The following is a 24018-nucleotide window of genomic DNA, read 5'->3' as shown; positions in this document are numbered from 1 at the left end:
TAATAACATTTGTATTAAAAATCAAATAAAGTTTATTGGTAGCGTACACAGATTTGCAGATGTTATCGCAAGTGTAGCAACCATTGTGTTCCTTTCTCCTACAGTGCAGTAATAGTACCTGGTAATACACAGAATACAATATCAGAACGCGCAATAGACGCCCTAAGAAGGGTGAAGGTGGACACAGAGTTTGTCTATCTGTGCGTTAGTCTGTCCAGGCTTAGTCCACCTGAGGTTTAGCAGTATGCTGGGTTGGAGTGAAGAACCAAAGGGAATGAAGGAGGGAGAGCGAAAACAAGAGCTTCTCCTATGTCACAATCTATCAATCAATCACTCAATGAACACCACTATACCTCACAAGGCAGTACACATGACCATAGCAAGAAAGAATAAGAAATATGGAAATACAACTACATTGTGTTTCCAAATGCTGGATAGCCAATCTCTCTCTCCATAATTTTGTCTCCTATGTTTAGTCTCTCTCCATCGCTCTTTTGCTCTGCCTTTCTCTATTTTTCTAGACTAATGTTCTCAGTTTCTCTTTTTCTATGTGTCCATCTCTCGGAGGTTGGCCCCCGCCCTGTGGAGGTGTGGGATGTGTGCGCGGACGGGGAGCTGAGTGCCTACAGTCAGGCAGGGCACAGGTGCCTGGCAGCTAGGGCTGATACTGAAGGAGGTTGGCATCCACACTGATACACTGCCGGTGGGGCAGAGCTATATATAATACACACGCTAAATAATTACATATTCTCATCAGGCTAAAAATAACATTGTGTCCCTTATCACCAATAAGCAATTTGGAATCCCTCCCATTCTGGAGAGATAAGGACATTACAGCCATATCTGTAACATTGCCGTTCTTCCCTTGTCAAGAGCATAGTGCCTAAATAATAACATTGGCCTAAATGGGTTTTCATAAGGGAGGTAGCCACAGTAATACAGATGACATTGTGCTATAGGGGAGAGATTCTCAAAGTGTGTATCTTTTTTTTCGTACTTTGACCCTACATTGTAAAAGACAACACAGAAAAAGACAGATGATGCAATTGAGACCGAAAACTATTTGCCAGAATCCACTTTTTTTTTTTTATAATGGGAAGTTCCCTATACTTCAGGCACACATATGCATCCACTACCATACATGCCATTTTTGTGTTGTTGTTTTCTACAAGCTATGTAGTACTCAGCAAAGAGGGCACTAGGAAAATTCCAACCCAGCAACCATAGAGGAGAACACTACCCACTGGGCACAACTTTGTTTCAATGTAATTTGTCAACATATTGTGACTTGGAATTACTGCGTAAAATACATTAGATTTGAAAAAAGTAATTAACATAAATTGATGTTTTGAGGGTGACATTTCAACAACAGGATTATGTCATCATGGTAACCTATTTTCAACAGACAGAGCTTATATAAAATGTTAAAATATAAAACAATTTCAGATCTTCAACGTCATATCCACTAACAACAGGCTGGGCAGCACCTCCTACTGGAGAATGTATACTGTACCTTTGGTCTCCCATCCAGGGGTTAATAAGCTCAGCCCTGCTTAGCGTTCAGATTTCTCACCGACTATTACGATTTTGCTATCATGAGACTGATTTCTGAGAGATTTCCACTTAAGAGGTTGTCTTGTATTTGTATACTGTTTTGTCAGTAATTCTGAAAAAAGCACACACAAGCCAAAAGTCGTCCCCGAAAATGATGGACTGTGTCACACGCAGCATGTGCCGATATGGGCACCACGTCATTGCTTTCCCTCTGCCTCTCTGCTGAGCCATTAGGCCCGCCCTGCAACCTCACTGGATGACACTGGTAGGCCTCTTGCTAGCTGTCACACAAAATTTGAGGGGCTAAAGCTCATTGGCTAGAAATCAAATTGCTAGGGGGCTGGCCAACGTGGGGGAAATGGCGCGGCACAGGGTCAAGAAAACAGTCGCTATCAAAACTAGGGATTTCATGGCTAATTGAAGTAAGACGGTAATTCTGCTCAGACACATTGACCCAGTACCAGTACCCCTTGTATATAGCCTCAATATTGTTATTTGATTTGTTTGTTTTTTTACTTGACTTTAGTTTATTTAGTAAATATTTTCTTAACTCTATTTCTTGAACTGCATTGTTGGTTAAGGGCTTGTAAGTAAGCTAATAACATTTGATTTGAGATGGAGACGTGAATAGAACATAACAAATTATAAATGTATAGCCAAACTGGAATTAAAGCCAGACAGTCAATGCCACAGATGAAACTATAAAAGCAGTAGAAACGGTTCATTTAAAATGTTGATATTTGGTTGCGTTGTCAACCAAACACCATTCAATATTTCTGTTGTAAGACAGCTCTAACTTCAGGCTATTCACCATCTTACAAACTAATGTAACAGTATTTATTCAACCTTAAAATGAGTATCACATACATGGCCACATTGAGGTCAATATAAATATAAAGCACCTAGAAAGCATGCACGTTGAAGATTGCAGGTCAGTGGAGATTTCACAATTGCTATATTAATCTGCCCAGATGTACTTGAAATGTAACTCCAATCCAGGTCATTTGGTGTTGCTATAAAAAAAATAAGCATAGTGATAACACATGAAGTTCCCTTATAAATAATTTGTTTCTGACATTGTATTCCCATTTTAACTTTGTTGTGCTGGTTTAAAAGTTCAGCGATGACAACTAAACCAAAAATCAGACATTGTTTTTCCATTGGAATTCGGCTGTGCTTTTAGATGGTTGAAAGCATAGTGATACATTGGGATTTCAACAAACTTCTGGCTGTCTTTTTGAGTGGGCGAATATAGATTGTAATCTCATTGATCAACATCTCTGTTTCATTCCACTTTCCCAGGAAAGGTTCAAACCCCCTTCCATCTGTTGACAGTGAGACACCGTGATAACAGTGATATCACTTTGCATGGGACCCCTATTGAAATACTTCAGAAGTCTCCCATTCACAGCACTTTACCTCTGTAGTATACTGTATGTGGTGGTTGGCTTTCACGCCAACACTACGCCCCTCATCTCTCTGATGTAACCCACACGGGCTTCCAGATGGTGCTAGCTGGCGAGGCGGGTATACGACCAGCCTAATAGCGGTGAGTGGGCAGCTATCAGCGCACGTTAGCGTCAACAGACCGCAGGCCAATCATCTGTCATCGCCAGTCTCGCTCAGGAGTGGCAGGGAGGGATACCACACAGACAGGAGAATCCTGAGTTTGCCACTCCTTCAGAGATATCATAGTCCGTTGTTTGGCGTGTACGGAGACGATCAAGGTGAAGCAGGGATGGTTGCAATTGTGGATAGGAACAATTGTGTTTGAAATGGCAATCTTAAACATAGTGGTCTGGAGGTGTGATTACAGAGCCCAATCCCAAATACATTTTCCAATCCTACCCCTATGCACTTTACACATATCTGTAAAGATTGGATAGGTATAAGGAATACGGTAAAAGCACCAGTGTACCGTGAAGGACATTGGTATTCAGAGTCGGGGTCGCAGGGGAACTCCAGATTGGTCGGCAACTAAAAAAACATACATATTATTGCATGGGGAAAATATACAAAAGTTTGAGAAAGATCATTTGAAAAACACAACTTCATTGAATAAATGTAAACTTTTCATTTTGATAAGGTTATTTGTTTATGTAAAAATCAACATTTACGGATTTTAAAGTTGTGCCATAAGATTTGGGGTGGGGTGCGGTCACGAGAAATTCTTGGGGTAAAAATAAATGTCCCCAGAAATTCTGCTGGAAATGGGGTCCCCGCTGAAAAAGTTTAAAAACCACTGGTTTAGGAGATTACGATGGAATTTCCACCAGACGGCTTTTACTTCTGGAATCCTCTCAGATCTACACAAGTGCCATGCGGTAGAGGGATGAGTCCTCTTATTTTCAAGTGGGCAGGGTGGTGAAGTTGACCCGGAAGTGGCTCCGACGTTACAGACTTCACCTAAAGTGAACTGCTAGATACTCCTGCTGCTCCTTCATCACACAAGACACTCCTGCAAAGTTATGGGGTCGAGCACCTGTTTGGTTAAACACACGCCAAGCCTTTCAAAAAGGAGGCAGAGGTGCTCCATGTAAAACGCATGGGGTTGGGTATAGTGGTGGTGTGTTTGGGGGGGGTGGTATGCAGAGTAGCCATTAAAGCTGTTCGGAAGGCATGGAAGAGGGTTGTGAATAGCTAATCTCCGCCTCTCTGAAGGGTCCAGGTGTTCATCCTTGAGTGGCACTCTCAGTGCACCAGCATCAGGAGCACCGGCGTTAGATGGAAGGACGAGGTGCAGCTACACTGATTAATATTAAAGGGAATTCATAATACAGTAGCATGGAGAGGATTGGGCCATAAATACTCCCCTCCTCTTGGTTTGGTCTTCATGCATATGGATAAAAGGCGTGAAGTAAGAACAAAATGCTGAATGCTATATGCTGGGAAAGTGAGGGATGAGAAAGGGCAACGTACGGTTTAAGGGAAACTCATTTGTGTTGACTAAACACAACAAACCTCAGCCGTGTAACACAGTAGTATAGACTGAGGGGCAGCATGTGTCGAAGAGACAACTGAGCAACATAAAGCATAGCAACAGGTTGAGCTTATCACATTGGCCTTCCAGAAAAATGGATGTTGATAACGTGACCTCCTAGTCTGTGGTTTAATGGCAGGAAGAAAAAGGGCTTAACAAAGGTGTGCTCTGTGCTGTAACAGCAGCCTAAAAATACCCTCTATGGAATAATAACCAGCATGCAACATCCACTCACAGCTCAACCCGGCAGGTCAGCACCTTGCCAACTTAACATTAGAACGTGTGAGTGTACAGGTTCCTCCCGAACGCTATGTGCGAAGGCTGTATCAGCGGCTGGGCAACAGCCACCTACTGAGCGCCATTGAGTCCAGAGCCAGGGGAGAGTGAGTGCCACCGAGCACGGAAGGCTGTATCAGCGGCTGGGCAACAGCCACCTACTGAGCGCCGTTGAGTCCAGAGCCAGGGGAGTGTGAGTGCCACCGAGCACGGAAGGCGATCAAGCGGCAGAACACCCCAGAGACACCAGACGTTTTCCCCAGCCATTTTAGAGAAAGTCTTGTACAGCAGGGCTGTCAGAAAGAGAGGGAGAGCACGGCAGGGCTGACTGCCATTGGTAACAAACATACTGATAGTCATCTGAGAGCACGTCAAAATGTCTGCCACAGCTCTCTGCATGCACAACACAAGTCCGAGGGACTGATTTGAAAGAAGACAAAAAGATTAAAGTGTTACCCAGTTTAGCCGCAGAAAAATATTTCCCTGAACCGTCTGAATAAGTTCAACGCCCGGTTAATCAAAACATCCTCCGGAAGGGGAATAGCGTGAGCGTAAGCCACTTGACTGATTTAACAGTTGAATGTATAAATTTCAACAGGCAAATTACTGCTGGCCCCAGCTTTCCTCAGTGAAATTAGACCCGGTGGCAGCAAGGCAATAATGAAGGTGCTGCCAAATAACGAGCGCTTCTCTATGGTCTGGGCGCTAGTGACACGGTGTACATCATCTACAATGTCAGGAAAGGGCAAAGTACCTGCATAGCCTCAGTCTGCATTGTCCATTAGAAAGGTACATTACGGTCAACACCCTAAGGGTACAGTAGCGTATACAGGTGTACACATGGTACACTCTGCTTAACCTCTGCATGCATCACGACAAAATAACCACAAAAGTAAAGAGTTTCAAATGAAGCTTCATTATCATGACTTTCTACCAACTAAGGAAAAGAGTACATTTTAACTTTGCTATGTGGTTGTCTGGCCTATCTACCTTAAATTGGACTGCACTGACTAAGTCTCTCTGCATAAGTACACCCACTAAATAAGTTACATGTAAACATGTAGAGAAGTGGTCGTTGTTCAGTCTATTCATGACCTCCCAAAGTCCAAAGACCTCTGTGACCAGACAAACATTAGATATGCTGAAGGGAAAAAGGTCACATTATGTTTCCTCTAACTGCACATATCTTACTTCCCTTCAGAGGCTGCAGGCAGAGTAACCTTTGGAAATCCAGCCACAGACAGAGTGCATGCCTTGCTGTGTGTGTTGTGCAGTGCAGTAAAACGCAGGCTAATCCTCGGTCTAGTGATGAACTCTGTTCACCTTGGATTTGAATAGCTACAAACAACCCTACAGACCATATATATACACACAGAGCTACAGCATTAGCATACTGAATGTCAGTTAAATTTTCACTTAAGTTATTTATCTTATGCATATAATCCTAGAAACTAGCCAAGTGAATCACCCTTTCAAATCATTGCCTGCTTTTTAATCATTTTCTTAAGTACAGTACAACTCAGCACCAGTAAAATGCTAGAGACATGAACAACGCAAGGCAGTGCTCAAAGGCAACATTACTAGATTTTTATTTTTATCAGTTATATTGGATTGGCAGCAACAGCAAAACCATAGCCTTTGACAAAATCTCAGAAATAAAAAAATAGATGGTGTGTAATTTCTTGATTTGTCGTCTAATCCAAAACATGTCACGTCATATAAAGCAGCCTAGTTGGTATGAGTCGTCACTGGGCGAGATTTTGTCATACGATTATTTGTACGTTTTTTGTTGTTGCCTGAACACAAAACAGATACTATACATACTCATATTAAAACAAAGTAGCATATCAATTTTGAATAAAATAAATAAATAAATAAAGACGTTGTACTGTATTAAATCACATCTGTAAGATACAACACCCTAACAAATGCACTTGAAGTCAGTTGTTTTTGAAAATTTTTGCATTTTCATCACTTCAGAAAGAAATTGGAAACTAGTTTGGTCATTATAATAGACATGAGGAAAAGTGAACATTTAGTGGCACATGGGTATAAAAGAAACCTGTGTTACTGAATCAGTACACAGTTCATTCAACTACTGGCAGAGAAATTACCTTAAAAAAAAAAAAAAAGGATGGAAACTAAATGGAAGCGAAGCCACAAATGAACTAAGGAGAAACTAAATGAATTGGGTAACACTTACTGCAGTGTCAATATAGATTGTATAACGGTTAGGTAATTACACTACCTAGTGACCACAGACTGTTTTCTGAAAACAAAAAATGAGTCAGTGGTATATTCTCAATAACTTGTTTGTTAGAATGAAACTACATTCCACTAGCGTTACTGTGGAAAGTGTAACCAATTAAAATCTCATGAAACTACCAGTACAACATATACTATAAAGCAAAATCCAGAGAGAAAGTAGCTTGTCAACAATATTGATTTACCATTTATAAAAGATGGCACATTGTTTGAGAAGTGAGAAATATTTTCTCTCCATGTGTGAGACTTGCTTTAGCGTGCGAACAGAAATAACTATCTGTGGGTAATTCTAGAGAGAATCAGTCTAGAGAGAATCAGGTGTGATGGTAGGTTTCTGAAGAGAGAAATGGAAAATAAACATAATAATGAGGCAGTGTGGGTGGGTATGTAGTGTGTGAGAGACCAGGTGAAAGCTATGATCCCTTATTGATGTCACCTGTTAAATCCACTTCAGTCAGTGTAGATGAAGGGGAGGAGACAGGATAAATTAGGATTTTTTAAGCCTTGAGACAACAGCCATGGATTGGGTAGGTGTGCCTTTGAGGGTGAAAGGTCAAGACAAAAGTTGAAGTGCCTTTGAACGGGGTATGGTAGTAGGTGCCAGACGCACCGGTTTGTGTCAAGAACTGCAACGCTGCTGGGTTCATCACATTGAACATTTTCCTGTGTGTATCAAGAATGGTCCACCACCCAAAGGACACCCAGCCAACTTGACAACTGTGAGAAGCATTGGAGTCAACATGGGCCAGCATCCCTGTAGAATGCTTTTGACACCTTGTAGAGTTCACACCCCGATGAATTGAGGCTGTTCTGACGGCAAAAGGGGGTGCAACTCAATATTAGTAAGGTGTCCCTTATGTTTTATACACTCTGTACGCTCACACACACGCGCGCATATTGACGCCAACACACACACTTTCACATACACTGCTGCTACTTGATTTATTATATATCCTGATTGCCAAGTCACCTTTCACCCTACTGACATGTACATACAACCTCAACTACCCCATTCCCCTGCACAATGACTCGGTACCAGTATATGGCCTCGTTATTGTTATTTTATTGTGTTACTATTTCCTTTTCACTTCTTAACTCTGCATTTTTGGGAAAGGGCTCGTAAGTATTTCACAGTAAAGTCTATACCTGTTGTATTTGGGGCATGTGACAAATAAAAGTTGATTTGATTTGAAAAGGTGTTGAAACAAGATGGTACCATTGTATGGTACTACTGCAAATACAAGCTTGATGGATTTTGGGTCAAGTCAAAAGGAAGGTCACGTTACAAAATGCAATGTCACGCAGCCAGTGTAAAAAATAAATACAAATAAGTGCAGTGTATCCTTGTAACCATATAGAAGAACAGAATGTACATCTTTGTGATCTATTTTCCAAAATATATATATCTTTAGGCACATATACAGAACCATCTGTAAAGCAAAAAGAGGAATGAATACACAGGTTAAGCAGCATAATGTTGAACATAAAGAGTCACGATATAGAGAGTTTAAGTTGGCTGTGCTGCTTGTTTTTTCCACACAGGTCTACCTACACATGGCCTACAACCATAAGAATCTCATCTCACAATTGTTTGGGTATTACTGAAAATGTGCCCCTGTATGGATATTTCAACATGATCTGTTAAAATAAAATGCAGAATTCTGAGAATGTAGGAGAAAAGCTTGGAATGACTACACCTGTGCTGTATCAAACAGTAAAATACACAACAAGACCAGTCGTCATGATGCATTTAATGCACCTAAAAAGGAACAGGCTTTGCACATAGCATGGAAAAGGTAAGGGGACAGAGTCATACTGTTGAAGCTGATGCTGAAGTGGAGACGTGCAGCCAAAGATAGAGGGTAGTGTTCACTAGTGGACATGACCAATCACTCATCTAAACAGCTACTGGATCTGAGGCATTGACAAAGTTGGTTTTTTTTTTACTAAAAAGTTCCACGGCAAAATATATAAATATCTAATAAAACTAAACCAGCTTTGTGATTTTTTTTGTAGTTTGCTTAACTCGTGAAATTGACTCCCACGTCTCTCTGTTTAGGGCTGCCCGAAAGTCTTTTAACACACATTGAACAATGTTGTGTTTGCTAACAAACCTTCTGCAAACTCTGCAAAACTTTGTCATGACAGGTCAATCTGTTGTTATGTACATCAGTGTGGTGGGTGCCACCATTGCCAAGGAGCATGTATATACAGTAAGTGAATAGTCAGCCATTTGCACGCACATGTGAACTCCTAAAGGGAGTGTATGCAAATGAGGATTACGTGTTGATGTCTGTACTAATTCAGCCTTCGTGTGCCTACTAAGAACACAGGCCTATAGTAGCAGTCCAATATTGGCATTCAAATTCAATGCATTTTAGTCCACAAAACTGTGAAATCAGAGACAGTAAAATCATGAGGTCACCATCAATGTTTGAGGAAAGTGTTTTGTCCTAACTTTGTCCTTTACTTAACCTGACTGACGAGAAACAAACAAATGTAAACGTCAAAGCCTGAGGTAACCATGGTAACCATGGTGGAATGATGTTGTACATAAGGCTGTACATACAGTACATGTACAGCATATGGATTACTGATATTGGAGTTAATTTGATTTGTTCTGACATTTGTTTTTTTGGTTTTGTTTGTACTTGTTTGATATTTTACTGCACTGTTAGGAGCTAGTAACATGCATTTAACTGCACCTGCTATAACACCTGCTAAACTGTGTAAGCGACCAATAAACTTTGATTTACCAGCTATACCCCACTTCGCAGGTCTAAAGTCAAAATGTAGTGCCAATCTCTCATCCACTTAGTTCAGAAACTAAACTTTTACAAAAATCTAGCTTCTCTCAGCAATCACATTTTTGCCCATAAATCATGACTTGGCATGAATACAGCAAAGTCATTGGTATTCTTCAAACAAACCGTCAGAGCCTAAAGTATTTTTCTTTGGGACAGCCCTGTCAATTGAATAGTCAGCAGCTTTGTAAAGATGTAACCTTGTGTAACCAAATGTGTGGCTTCTTTAACAATAGCCTGTAACTCCTCAGATGGAGCAGGACTTTGGCCTCTTCCTGGGTTTGGGTTCTCCAAAGTCCCTGTCGTCGGCTGCACAGTGGCTGAAGGAGCAGAGTGTCTGCGAGAGGCGGCGCATGCCCAGGCGGAACACACTGTTGGACAGGCTGTAGATGACGCAGTTGCAGAAGCTGTTGCTGATGGCCAGCCAGGTGGTTACAAAGGACAGGGCGGGGCTGTCCAGCACGTGTGAGCTCTCCAAAAGGAAATAGATGATGTAGGGCAGCCAGAGTATGTAGAAGACGCTGGTGATGCGGAAGAGGACCATGGCGTAGCGCCGGTCAGGCCCGTGACCCGTGTGGTGCCCCCCGCCGCTACCACTGCCACCACCCTCCCCGGCCTCCATCTCCTGGCTGGGGAAGCGTGCCCGCCTCTCACTGATCTCCCGGTTGTGCTGCTGGCAGATGCGGAAGATGTGAAAGTAGGTGAAGCAGACAACCAGAGCAGCGGGAGCGTATAGCAGGCACACCACAAAGCCTGTGAAGAGCGCAGAGGTGGGCCAGGAGTGGGCGCACCACTCAAAGATGTCTCCGTGGTAGCCTGGCTTGCCCCAGCCAAAGAAGGAGGGCAGGAACATCAGGCAGGAGTAGACCCATATGAGAGCGATGCAGCCACGGAGACGGCACGGCGTCACCAGCTGGTTGTAGGACAGGGGTTTGGTGATCGCCAGGTAACGGTCCACGCTGATGCAGGCCAAGCAGGCCATGGAGACACTCTTGAGTACCGAGATGACGTAGCTGAAGACCTGGCAGGTGATGGGCTCCTGGACGCCGGCCGGGTAGTGCAGCAGGGACAGGGTGGGCACCAGGCAGCTGAGGCCCACCAGCAGGTCAGCATAGGCCATGGTCTGGATGAAATAGCTGGTAGTGTAGTGGTGCAGCAGTGGGGCGCAGTGGAACACGAAGATCACCGTCAGGTTTCCAGCGATGATGAGCACTGTCAGTAGCACGATGACGGCAGTCTCCAAGACGCAGGCCTCCAGGCCCTCGTTCTGGCCCCAGCCAAGGGGGCAAGAGTGGTTGGGATCCGGGCCCACAAGGCTGCTGTTGGCAGTGGGTACCAGGTCTGTTGTCAGCGCTGACTGATTCATTGTTGTGGGCGCGGTCCTGGTGGGTCAGGTTTGTGCTGTGCCACCTGTGATGCAGATGGTCTGTAACTGGAGACCAGTCCGCCCCTGCTGTCTGTCTGTAGCCTCCCACAGCAAACAGAGCTTTATCCTCCCTCTCTTTCACTTTTGCTCTCACATAGTTGGGTCTCAATCAAATGAACACTGACTGACGAAAATCAATACAGCCCACAGGAAAACAAGAGTACCAGCTTGGCTCTCCTTTTCTGATCAGTCATGCTTAGAGTCAGTGGGGTTATTGTTGAAGAAAGAAAAATATATATTGCCTCCACAAACAGAAAAAGGTTGGCCAATGTTACACCAAGCATCTATCCCGGCGGCAGGGATCCCCACTGCGGTCCCTGACAGTCCCTGGCCACATCTCCTGCCTCTGGGCGGCTAGGGGATGAGGGCAGGGGCTGTCCTCACAAGGGCAAAAAGCGCAGGAGGTGCAGGGTAGTTGACATGTGGGAAAGAAGCATGCAGGCAGACACGGTGCAGATCCTACTGCTGATTAAATAAGACAAGGAGCATGTGACTCCTATCTTGAGACTATCGATAAGAGAAAAAAGTGTAAAAACATTTACTGTTAGAACAAGAATGTCATTCAGGCTTTCAAATAGCTTGTTCAGCGTCAGAAAAAGAGCAGATGAGAAAATCCACAAGTCATAGGAGTATTTACATCCACATTAGCCATTGTGTTTGGTTTTTACCTCCAATAAAGTCCCTTCTAAAGTCTGGAGTGCAGCAGTTCGTTTTCAGTCCTGTTGTATGCATCCTCTTATTTTGGAGTAGCGAGTCTTGACCCCATGTATGCTCAGCTATTGTCCGAATCAAAACACAGACACGCTAGAAAAACACTGGGCTCTCAGCGGGTGTTAATGTCACAGCTCTCGTTCCACAGAGCACTGGGGGAATTATGTTTACAATGCTCTCCAGTCAGAGAGAGGCTAAACGATGCGCAGCAAAATCCGTATTCTGTTGCGTGTGCACGAGCGCGCGCGCACGCTGGATCCACAAATCAAGCTTTGATCTCTGAAATCCCCAATCCACACACTTTTATGAAACTTTCGTCCTCAAGGTTGTGAGAGGCAAAAGCTGGTTGTAAAGAAGATTGAGGCAAAGAATTTTGGAGTTGCCAACAGTCTTACACACAATCCCAATCAATGGGTACTAGAGCCGGTAGAGGCCATCTGAGTGTCTCAGCTCCTCTGACTGTGTCGTCTTAGAAATCCTCTTCAGGACACACTCTGAGATGGGTGTGGGATCTGCATTCCACTTCTTTATCCCTTCAACTTGTTTTTGGTTCTGTTTTGCCAGTGACATTCCCCAAATAGCTACGGGTGAAAGCGCTTTACATCAGCCTCCCCTCGTTTCCACTATTGATAATATTACTTATACATGTCCATTCAAATTAGCTTTTTGTTTAGGGGAGGCGTGGCTTTCTGGCCTTTCGACTCTTTCTTCCACCCAATACGTCTGCACCTCGTAGCAAATACCCAGGCACAAAAAAAAGAGAAACCACTCCACCAGTACAGAGACAGTCCCAGTTTCAGTGCTGTCCTCTGTCTCTCTCTCCTCTCATTTCCCCAGTCGAACTGAGCTTACGACAAATAAATACCTGAACAGACAAAAATACAATTTCCTGGAGTGAAGTACAGAAGACAAAGCTAAAGCTACTGAAAATAAATAGGAACCTTTTGAAGAGCGGCGAGGAGAGGAGCTGTCCATCACCGCTGGTGCAGTGGGAAGGAGATACTGTGACTGGCTTACAGTTCCCGTTCCCTTCGCTCACGCTCTCCCTCTCCCTGTCTTCCGCACACTCCCTCTACCCTGCACACACACACACACACACTCTCTCTCTCTCTGGCACTCACTCCCTCCCTCCCTCCCTGGCTTTCTCGTTCTCTCGGAACCATGCTCTGCCCCTCCCTCTCATACACCCGCTCACTCTCTACCCCCTCCTTCTCATACAGTGTCTCTCTCTCTACCCACTCCCATTTAGGCTCCACCTGAGGTCCTCTCTCAACCCAGCCACAATACTCAGTCTCTCTCTCACCATCTCTTTTTTCAGAGAGCTAAATTTGGACATGTTCCCTATTACGAAATGACTAAGCTAATCTCTGTCCATTTTCTATTAACTAGCCCCCTCCTCCCCATTTTGCTTCCCCTCTCCCCTTCTCTAGCCCCCTGTCCATTGCTCCGACCAATGACCATGCCCAGCCATGCCTGCCCCTTAGTTACAGTTGCCAGGTATTTCAGTTAGTTGGGATCATCCTTCACCGGCAGACAACAAAGTGTAACAAGCTGCGGCAAATTGGGGAGGCAGGAGGGCGGTTTCAGAGGTAAACCGTCTGTATACCATTACAGAGTTCAGGCTCAACTAAAACACTAGGACAAACAACAAAGCTATGCTGTTAAAGCAACTTCCACAAGCTCTAGCTCTAGAACTGAACTCTTAAGTTCCCAACTAGAGAAGGGGCTATAAAAACAATGGTAGTGACCTCCTCCTCCCCCTTTTGATCCCAGCCACTATGGCTCTGTGTTGGGACAAGCAGACAGCCGATGTCCGGGCTCTTTGTCACCGCTGGCGTACAGTAGCTCACACTAACACTGGTTAACACTCAAGAGAGAGATGGAGGTACTAGGGCCTCAGAGTGGGGAGATCAGTGTCGAGCTGCTCAATAAGAGTACAATAATCGAAGCATAACAACAACAAAAAACTGCTACGGCACACAAGACAAAAAGCCCAGGTCAACCTAGTGCTGACGCTTCACAACATGCGTTATGAGAAAAGGAGAGTTGAATGATTCATTACCATACGCTAGAGCCAGAGAACAAAATCAGGTTGCATAGAATTTAAGGTTAAATGTCAAGAGAGTTATACAGTTAAACCCAGGTTACTAAGGTCACTCCAACAAATAAATAGTGTTGTAAAAATATACAAAAGGAAGTACAATAACTTAGGTAACTGGAAAAAATTACATTTTATCCACTACAAAAAAAATTATACTGTAAACATTGTAGCTATATAGATTCATCATCATCATCATCTCCTCCTCTAGGGAGAAGTGTGGTATACAACCTATTTCACCATCAAGCTCCTAGCCTATTATGCGAGGGAAAGCTCACTGGATTCCCAGTATTGCCCTTGGTTGGGCCTCAGCCTGTCCCGAGGACGGGCAGACCTTTTGTGATGAGGCCTTGAAACATCCCAGTTGAACAACATTTCTCAGACGAGAAACATCTGTTTTTCAGGTTAGTGATTCTTCACGAGGTGAAGACAAAGCATGGCGTGCACTGTTAACGGAGGCGACTGGACGGGGCTGCGTGAACGGAGGCGACTGGTCAGGGCTGCGTGAACGGAGGCGACTGGTCGGGGCTGCGTGAACGGAGGCGACTGGTCGGGGCTGCGTGAACGGAGGCGACTGGTCGGGGCTGCGTGAACGGAGGCGACTGGTCGGGGCTGCGTGAACGGAGGCGACTGGTCGGGGCTGCGTGAACGGAGGCGACTGGTCGGGGCTGCGTGAACGGAGGCGACTGGTCGGGGCTGCGTGAACGGAGGCGACTGGTCGGGGCTGCGTGACCTGATCAAGACCTGATTATTTACATAGCCTTTCACGAGGAGCATTTTTCAGGGCAACCAATGGGAGTTTAGCTCTGTTTGCCACAACTTGGTTTGGAGGCTATGTCCATCAAGGCCAAGCCGGGTATCCAGGAGCATCACATTAGAAGGGTTTAAATCAGACACATAGACAACAGAATATGGGCACGGAAGAGCATCACAAGTAGAACGAACTCAATAAATCCAAGCATGTTTCCATGGCAGCTCATCCCAGTGTACAGCATTGTCTGTGGGTTAGAACGCGTGGGTGTCTGATTACTTCTAGCCCCACTCTCCACACTGCTGGTGCTACCTTTGATTGCAGACTCTAACTAAATGCCACTGCAAAGCTAGCTGGAGTGTGGGCCAAATATGACGGTACATAAAAATGTAGCTGAAGCACCTTGAGAAAAAGCAAAAAGATCCCTCAAAGATTTAATGGCATGCGTCATAAAGACCGAAATTGATTTCATTGCGGGCCTGAGTGGAAGAGACTGCATTAGCGGAATTCAAGTGAGAATTGAATCTAGCACAGCCTCTGAAGAGAACAATTTTACCCCTGAAACTGAGACCTTCTGTCTGGGCCAATGCTTGAGCCGTTTTTCACGTTTCATCCATGAACAGGCTCTTCAAAAATAAATAACACAGTTTAGTGCATCACTGCAACTCTGAAAATACTATCTAAATTGTTTTATTTTTCTCATAGTATATTTGAGATATAAATTAGGCCTAGTAATCAAATAATTTAAATATTGATAATAATAATCATTTGAAGTTGTCAATTGTGAAATTCCTGAGAATCACAGAAAGGGAGAAAAAAAAAATAGATCTTCATTCAGGGAAAACAACATTTATTTCCACAGACGGTGACTTCCAATCTCAGAGACAGACCAACACCACAGCGTTTGAGACCTCCAATCTGAACCACCACACAACTTTTCTCATTGGTATTGATTGATCCGGACAGAGGAACTAACGTGAAATGGCTCTTCTGAGGAGTCAACTCCAAATAGCTTTCAATCAGTTTTAAGCCATGGTTCAACAGCAGCACACCTTTGGCAGATCACACAGGGAGAGTAAAAGGTTGTGAAAATTTTAGTTTCACGCTTACTCTCAGCAAAGCGCTACACAGACTGTGTGTGTGTGTGTGTGTGTGTGTGTGTGTGTGTGTGTGTGTGTGTGTGTGTGTGTGTGTGTGTAGTTCAAACCAGGAGTTACCAAGGAAACACAAAACAAAAAAATATTCCTGTGCTGAGAAGACACTTGTTTGAAATGATTCATCCAAGGAATACTTCAGTCAAAAAGTGAATTTTTGCAGCGCAAAAGACATGATTTGTTTGTCTCTGTACCCAAGACACCTGAGTACCAGCTTCGATTAAGTCTCAATGGTAACTTGGCCGATAAACATGCCTTAAACTGTTATACTGTCCTATCAGAAACATTCACTGAGAGCCCCCCTATAAAAATACTCCACGTATCACATACACAAAACGAGAGAACAGCCCTCTTTCTCCTCTCTGCATTCCTACCCAGCCTTCTGTCGAAGTGCCATGTGCAATTATTCAAATACGTGTCGCCGTCAGAAAGTCAAGTGAAATGTGCCCTGGTTTACGACATCAATACCCCCCATAACCAGCCACAACTCACTCACTTAGGCTTCAATCTGCATTAGAATAATCATCATCATCGAGTGGAGACAGGCCAATTCATAATGTGGGTATCATCGAGCCCTCGACACCACATCCCCCTTCCCTCCCCCCAACACTACCCCCTGGGCTTTTATCTGGCTATTAATAGCACCGGCCAACCCCTATATCAACATCATTACATCCAATAAGGAAGGGAGTCTACTCAAAGAATTACAATGAACGAGTGAGCGCTCACCAGGCGATTCTCTGTGTCACATAACCTGCCTTACGTAAACTAGTGTAATAATATATTTAGCAGCTCACATTTTCATCCTCTGTGGGAGGCAAGGCGGCTGGGGCAGATGGAGAGAGAGACAGAGAGAGACAGAAAGAGAACTGTGGCTCTGGGTTAAAGGCGTGTTGCAAGGGTAAATTTACACCCCCAGGCAAAAGACAACAGCCCAGTATAAATACAGTAGATGTGAAAAGAGGAGCCTGTTCTTTTTCATTCAGTCATTTCGCCTGAATAGCCTCCTTGGATTTTAGATTTGATCTATTTTCTGTGCCACATGCGCAAGCAGTAACCTTTTGTTTATGGCTCCATTTTATCTCTCTCCCGCTCTCTATCTCCCTCTTCCAATCTCTCCATTTCAGGCAATTGATTACTGCGTTGTATTTCAAGCCCTTTCTCCTCCTGGGGGGAATGCATATTGTATTACACATAAAAGTGAGGACCTGTCGCCTAGTCAACCTCTTCACATGTCCTCATGAAAAAAACATCAATACATTAGTCACTTGGAATTAGCTAGGAGGTATTACATTCATGGCTGCTCCACCAAAATGGATTATTCGACATGATCTACCAGCGAGGCCAGTCGAGATGGAATTTGTTTGGACTGTGGGTGAGCCTAGGTTGGGGGCCAGCTATGGGCTGTCGGCCAGACTATAGAGGATGCTACACATTAGCTGTGGGGTTTTAGTGCCAGGGGACATGGGTCTGATAGGACTAGCCTCTGTCTGACACATGTTCTCCACAAGAGTGATGGACCAGTGACCTGTGCAGTAAAGAATGTCACAGTGACTGGGCTACTGCAACACCTACTGCACACTGAGGTCAGAATGCCAGAAATACACTTGTTGCAGAAATATACTTAACAGTAGTTACATGACTTATGTTCTATTATAAAGCTACATGTTCTGCTTGTGCACAGAGAGAATGAAAATTCAATATTAAGCTAAAGTTCAATTTTAAGAAATTCTAGTGTGGAGTTATTTTATTTTGAACATTTTCTTAAGTGTAGATGTGATGCTCTATATGGCATTGTTAGACACCCTTCCCCATCCCATTGTCACACAAAATCTAAATCATATTTTGAGAGATTTCACCACAAGGACTGTGTTAAATTATGACAGAGTTAACAATAGTGCTTTTTACTGTGGAAAAATTCCTGCAATCACCCATTGTTGGCATGAGAACCAACATACCTCCAAGAGAAACATGAGAGAATAGGCTTCAACACCAACCTTGTTCTCTGTGGGATCAGACTGCACACTGTCAAGTTCAACTGAAATTATCTTCATGAAGAGATGCTGCTGCTGTTTTTTAATGCTGTTTCGATGTCAATCATGTTATTGTAAAGCCAATGATATTTCCAAATTGTGTGGACAATTAAGTTTTCCAATTCTAAAACAGCAGGCTCTTTATGGAGCTAATTTAATGGCCAGTTGTGACAGTCATTGAGTCTCTCCGGAGGAACAACTGCAAGGTGACAACTACTGGGTACGTGCATTTAGACACTGTCACATGACACCAAGTTGATGAGCGTGACAACAGTTGTTGTTGTTTTTTTACACCAAAGTCTTCAGGGATCGTCACAATCTCTGCACTCGAAATGACAATTTGCATGATGGTCATACAGCACATATATTTGCCTGGCTCTCGTATTCAGAAAAGGTACATTTCTGCAAAACTTCAATTTTTCATCACCCATACAACATGCAGCCATTTTGAGGATATGTCACAAACTCACCGAGCTTGAGTGAGTGGAGTTGAAATGTGAAACTTGTACATACAAATGCAGGTGGGAATCAATGATTGCGTGTGAGTGGAGGTGCGTTTGAGTGAGGTGCGACTGAGGTGCGTTTGAGTGAGGTGCGAGTGTGTGTGCGCGGTGTGCGTATGTCCTCTTTACCTTGGTGGTCTGTGTGTGTGTCACAAGTGTGTGTGTGTGTGTCAGTGAGTGTGCGTGTATTTCCCTCCTCCTTACCTTGGTGATGAGGATGCGATATTTCTCCAGCAGGGCCTGGTCACTCTGGCAGCCTGAGAGGAGCTGCCAGACCTCTGCTCTGAGGGCCTCGGGGACCCCAGGCTTCACCAGCGCAGTCAGGCCCTTAGGCCGCACAGACAAGTTCCCATGCCTGACACACAGGAGAGAGATAAGAAACTACTCGACATACAACAGCCAAACTCATCAGGCTAAGGCCATCTACAGTACAGGCATGGATATTCATTATTAATGATACTCTCCTGAAGCTGATGATCATTAGGGTTAGAATGGAGGATGTTTATTACAATAACGTCATTATAGTGACCATATGAATGCAATGCTAACAATTTGATTATTCTCCTAGTGTAGTGGAGGAACAATGAGGTACTTCAGACAAATACATTGAATCTGTTTCCTTATTCAATGACTGAAGCTGTTATTTACTGAACGGTGGTTATCATGAACGCCACACTTACCATCTGTTGAGGATTGCACCCCAGGACTCTAAGATCTTCTCAGGGCAATCCTTGGACACATCACCGGTCCCACTGGAGATCTCACTGTCGCTATCTGCAGGAGACAAGACAAGGCCCAATGGGAGGTGAGATAAGACTAAGATTTTAGCCTATTATGGGATCCCAGTGTGAATTGCATATGGATCACTGGGAACAAGCATGTAATTGCATTATGAGCAGCATGACCATTATTAAAAATATATATTCTTTAGGAGTTTTCACACTTTCTTCAGACATTAAGGATAACAGAATAGGAGACAGGCAAGTTGTGGCAAGTTGTGATTCCCACTTACAGCTGAGAGAAGTACACCTGTTCCCATTTTAACACACACACACACACACACACACACAAGCTTCAAGTTCCTCGGTGACCAAATCAATAAGGACTTAAAATTGGTCCACTCACACATGTAGCATCTCTTCTCATTGTTTGGTATGCGCCCTCAAATCCTCAAAAAAGTTCTACAGTTGCACCACTGAGAGCATCTTGACTTGCTGCATCACAGCTTGGTATGACAACAGCGCAGCCCTCAATTGCATGGCGTGGACAGCCCAGTAGAACACCAGAGGCGAGCTCCCTCCAAACCAGGACCTCCACAGTGCATACGGAAAGCATTCAGACCCCTTAACTTTTCCACATTTTTTTAGGTTACAGCCTTATTATAAAATGTATTAAAATAGTCCCCCACCCCATCAATCTACACACAATACCCAATAATGACAAAGCAAAAACAGGTAAAGACATTTCTGCTAATAAAAAAATGAAATATCACATTTCCATAAGTATTCAGACCCTTTAGTCAGTACTTTGTTGAAGCACCTTTGGCAGTGATTACAGCTTCGAGTCTTCTTGGGTATGATGCTACAAGCTTGGCACACCTGTATTTGGGGAGTTTCTCCCATTCTTCTCTGCAGATCCTCTCAAGCTCTGTCAGGTTGGATGTGGAGTGTCGCTGCACAGCTATTTTCAGGTCTCTTCAGAGATGTTAGATCGGTCCCTGCCGCTGAAAAACATCCCCAAAACATAATGCTGACACCACAACCACGCTTCACCGTAGGGATGGTGCCAGGTTTCCTCCAGACGTGCCGCTTGGCATTCAGGCCAAGGAGTTCCATCTTGGTTTCATCAGACCAGAAAATCTTGTTTCTCATGGCCAGAGTCTTTAGGGGCCTTTTAGGAAAAATCCAAGTGGGCTGTCATGTGCCTTTTACTGAGGAGTGGCTTCAGTCTGGCCACGCTACCATAAAGGTTTGATTGCGCTGCAGAGATGGTTGTCTTTCTGGAAGGTTCTCCCATCTCCACAGAGGAACTCTGTCAGAGTGACCATCAGGTTCTTGGTCACCTTCTTGACCAAGGCCCTTCTCCCCCGATTGCTCAGTTTACCCAGGCGGCCAGCTCTAGGAAGAGTCTTGGTGGTTCCAAATTTCTTCCATTTAAGAATGATGGAGGCCACTGTGTTCTTGGGGACCTTCAAAGCTGCAGAAATGTTTTGGTACCCTTCCCCAGATCTGTGCCTCGGCACAATCCTGTCTCGGAGCAATTCCTTCGACCTCATGGCTTGGTTTTTGCTCTGACATGGTCAACTGTGGGACCTTATATAGAGAGGTGTGTGCCTTTACAAATCCTGACCAATCAATTGAATTTAACACAGGTGGATTCCAATCAAGTTGTAGAAACATCAAAGATGATCAATAGAAACAGGATGCACCTGAGCTCAATTTCGAGTCTCATAGCAAAATGTGTGAACACCTGTAAATAAGGTATGTTTTATTATTTGTAAGACCGTTGGAGAATTAAAAAAAAAACTCTAAAAACCTGTTTTAGCTTTGAAATTATGGGGTATTGTGTGTAGATTGCTGAAGATTTTTTATAAGCAGAGAGTTTGAGCTGTGGTACCACCCATTCAATAGGGTAATGAGAGTGCATGCACTTGAATGTTTGCATTGAAATGTGTGCATACACACACACACAAGATTTTTCATTTTATACACCAAAAATATAAATTACAGTGGGCTGACAACACAAGAGAAAATGTTGACATTCCAGGTCACATTGCTGCGCATTACAATTTACCAAAACAAGAAAAGGCATGTGCACTTGCGACTTGGGAGAAAAGTGCAGGCAGGCAGAAGCATCCTCACACAGTGGGAAAGCATTCAATCCCGTCTACAGCTGACCTCCAGCTAGAAAGCCCTGAAAGGCTTTCTTTTCACGCCGCCTCCACTGACAGCTGGAATGCAGTGGAGCCTTTAGAAATGCCTGTGAATGTACTGTGAATGGCTTCTCCTCCCTGGCAAGGCTTTTTGAAAACAGTACCGGCCTTGGAGACTGCCTCTCTACCTCCAAGGAGGTGACAACAAAACACAGGTGTGGGTGGACTTTCACTCCGAAAGGACTACTATTATTTCTACAGTTCGAATGGTAGCACTCGGTACAGCAGAATCTTTACATTTAGTAATTTAGCAGATGCCCTTCTCCAGAGTGACTCCAGAGAGATTTTTCCCCTGGTCGGCTTGGGGCTTCGAACCAGCGATCCTTCAGTTACTGGCCCAAAGCGCTTATCCGCTAGGCTGCCTACACCAGAACCATTCGGATTCCGTTTAGATCCGCAAGCTGTAATCAACTAACGATACACTGTAAATGTACTTACTGTACTTAAGTCTCCCTGGTAAACAAGGCTTGCTAACAAAAAAAAAGTTGTTCAAAGAGCCTGCCACCCTCTTGCTATCAAGAACCCATCGAGTAAGAATCAGCATGTGTGGTCACGGAAAAGTGCAGTGTCGGAAGAGCTGTGCTTGTGGGAATCGAGAAAAGCCACCGCTGTTTACAGTGTTGGATCATTGCAATGCGCGTTTGGGACACCTTTGTCCAAATGGTGATGTTTTTCCATTGTTTTGCCCTCATTCTAAAAAAGGCCCAGTCACCCATATTTATCGTTAAAAAAAGATATCGTTCTATCTTAAAATGTGTATTGCCCACAAGCGTAAGCCTTCTTGGGGTAAAAGGTGTTTGATGTGTACATAGTGTTCTTACAGCTAATTTGTCAAAGTACTGACAAGGCAAGAAATATATTTTTTTAAGCGATAGTTACGTCTAATCAGGATATTATCTTAGAAAATATGGTCGTATCGCTTTGACAATATCGCAATACTATTTTTGCAGTAGATGAATGTACCTGTACTAAACTCCAGTATTTCTCCTTCAAAGCTTGTTCTCTAGCTTCTTAAATAAGAGAGCTCATTTTTCTTCAGCACTTTGATTTCCATGACTGATCTAAAATAGTTCTCTCATAGATCCCTCTTGTCCCTCTGCAGAAGACCTACAGTGCATTCGGAAAGTATTCAGATCCCTTGACTTTTTCCACATCTTGTTACGTTACAGCCTTATTCTAAAATTGATTAAATCGTTCCTTCCCCCCCTCAATCCACACACACCCCATAATAACAAAGCCAAAACAGATTTGAAATGTTTGCATATTTATTACAAATTTAAAAAAACTTATTTACATAAGTACTCAGACCCTTTGCTATGAAACTTGAAATTGAGCTCAGGTGGATCCTGTTTCCACTGATCATCCTTGAGATGTTTCTACAACTTGGAGTCCACCTGTGGTAAATTCAATTGGGCATGATTTGGAAAGGCACACCCCTTCCTATATAAAAGGTCCCACAGTTAACAGTGCATGTCAGAGCAAAAACCAAGTCATGAGGTCTAAAGAATTGTCTGTAGAGCTCCATGACAGGATTGTGTCGATGCACAGATCTGGGGAAGGGTACCAAAACATTTCTGCAGCATTGAAGGTCCCCAAAAACACAGATGCCTCCATTGATCTTAAAATGGAAGACGTTTGGAACTACCAAGACTCTTCCTAGAGCTGGCCGCCTGGGTAAACTGAGCAATCGGGGGAGAAGGGCCTTGGTCAGGGAGGTGACCAAGAACCCTATGGTCACTGACAGAGCTCCAGAGTTCTTATGTGGAGATGGTTGTATTTCTGAAAGGTTCTCCCATCTCTGCAGCACTCCACTAAATCAGGCCTTTATGGTAGTGGCCAGACGGAAGCCACTCCCCAGTAAAAGGCACATGACAGCCCACTTGGAGTTTGCCAAAAGGCATCTTTAGGACTCTAAGACCATTAGAAACAAGATGATGTGGTCTGATGAAACCAAGATGGAACATTACGGGCAATTGTGTGTAGATGGATGAGGAGTTTTAATCCATTTTAAAATAAGGCTGTAACCTAACAATGTGAAAAATACATGGGGTCTGAAAACTTTCCGAATGCACTGTACAGTGAGCAATGTTTGGAACATTGAAACGCAATAAAATCAGAGTAGAGAATCGCAACATGTATAGAATCGTGAGAATCACAATATATCTCACATCGGCACCTAAGTATTGTGATATCGTATTGTGAGGTCCCAGGCTTATAAGAAAGGAGCATATAAGAGGTTATTTGTTTCCTTTGATTAGTATTTAAATCCCTCCAAAGACATCCGAGTATGCATTTGGTGTTCTCCATTTTCACCATGTAAAACCCTTGGGTTTCTTATCCTCCCATGTATTTGCATCCTATTGCAACCATCCAATTTTCCCAACTAAAAACTTTACTCATTCAAAATAGAACATTTCATTAGGATGGTGAAAATGGGAAAACACAGAATGAACATGAGTAAAATCCTTTTCAGTAAGTAAACCAGTGGCAGGCAGGGTTGGTGGGAGGCAGACAGGCAGGGTGGGTTGGTG

At 43.8% G+C, this 24018-nt stretch overlaps 2 protein-coding genes across 4 annotated transcripts in view; both read right to left on the bottom strand.

Annotated features, from left to right (window-relative positions):
* rabgap1l (RAB GTPase activating protein 1-like) overlaps nt 1-24018 on the bottom strand; it is a 151938-nt gene that overhangs the window by 91728 nt on the left and 36192 nt on the right. For all 3 annotated transcript variants that reach the window (XM_031822471.1, XM_031822472.1, XM_031822473.1), the window contains 2 exons: nt 19236-19329; nt 18760-18910 (listed from right to left, as the gene is read on the bottom strand). In XM_031822471.1, coding sequence (XP_031678331.1) covers nt 18760-18910; nt 19236-19329 — 245 coding nt within the window. The remainder of the gene's footprint in view (nt 1-18759; nt 18911-19235; nt 19330-24018) is intronic.
* Nucleotides 8611-13096, bottom strand: gpr52 (G protein-coupled receptor 52). Its single transcript, XM_020480237.2, has one exon. It carries the CDS (start codon nt 11243-11245, stop codon nt 10127-10129), a length of 1119 nt encoding a protein of 372 aa, XP_020335826.1. The 5' UTR covers nt 11246-13096; the 3' UTR covers nt 8611-10126.

This window comes from Oncorhynchus kisutch, linkage group LG4 (genome assembly GCF_002021735.2).
Source record: "Oncorhynchus kisutch isolate 150728-3 linkage group LG4, Okis_V2, whole genome shotgun sequence".
Lineage (NCBI taxonomy): Eukaryota > Metazoa > Chordata > Actinopteri > Salmoniformes > Salmonidae > Oncorhynchus > Oncorhynchus kisutch.
Note: the sequence above shows the minus strand (reverse complement) of the source record. Positions and strands in the feature narration are given on the sequence as shown.

Coding starts and splice junctions, on each gene's coding strand:
- gpr52 (XM_020480237.2), bottom strand. CDS start 11,245: ATGAATCAGTCAGCGCTGACAACAGACCTGGTACCCACTGCCAACAGC.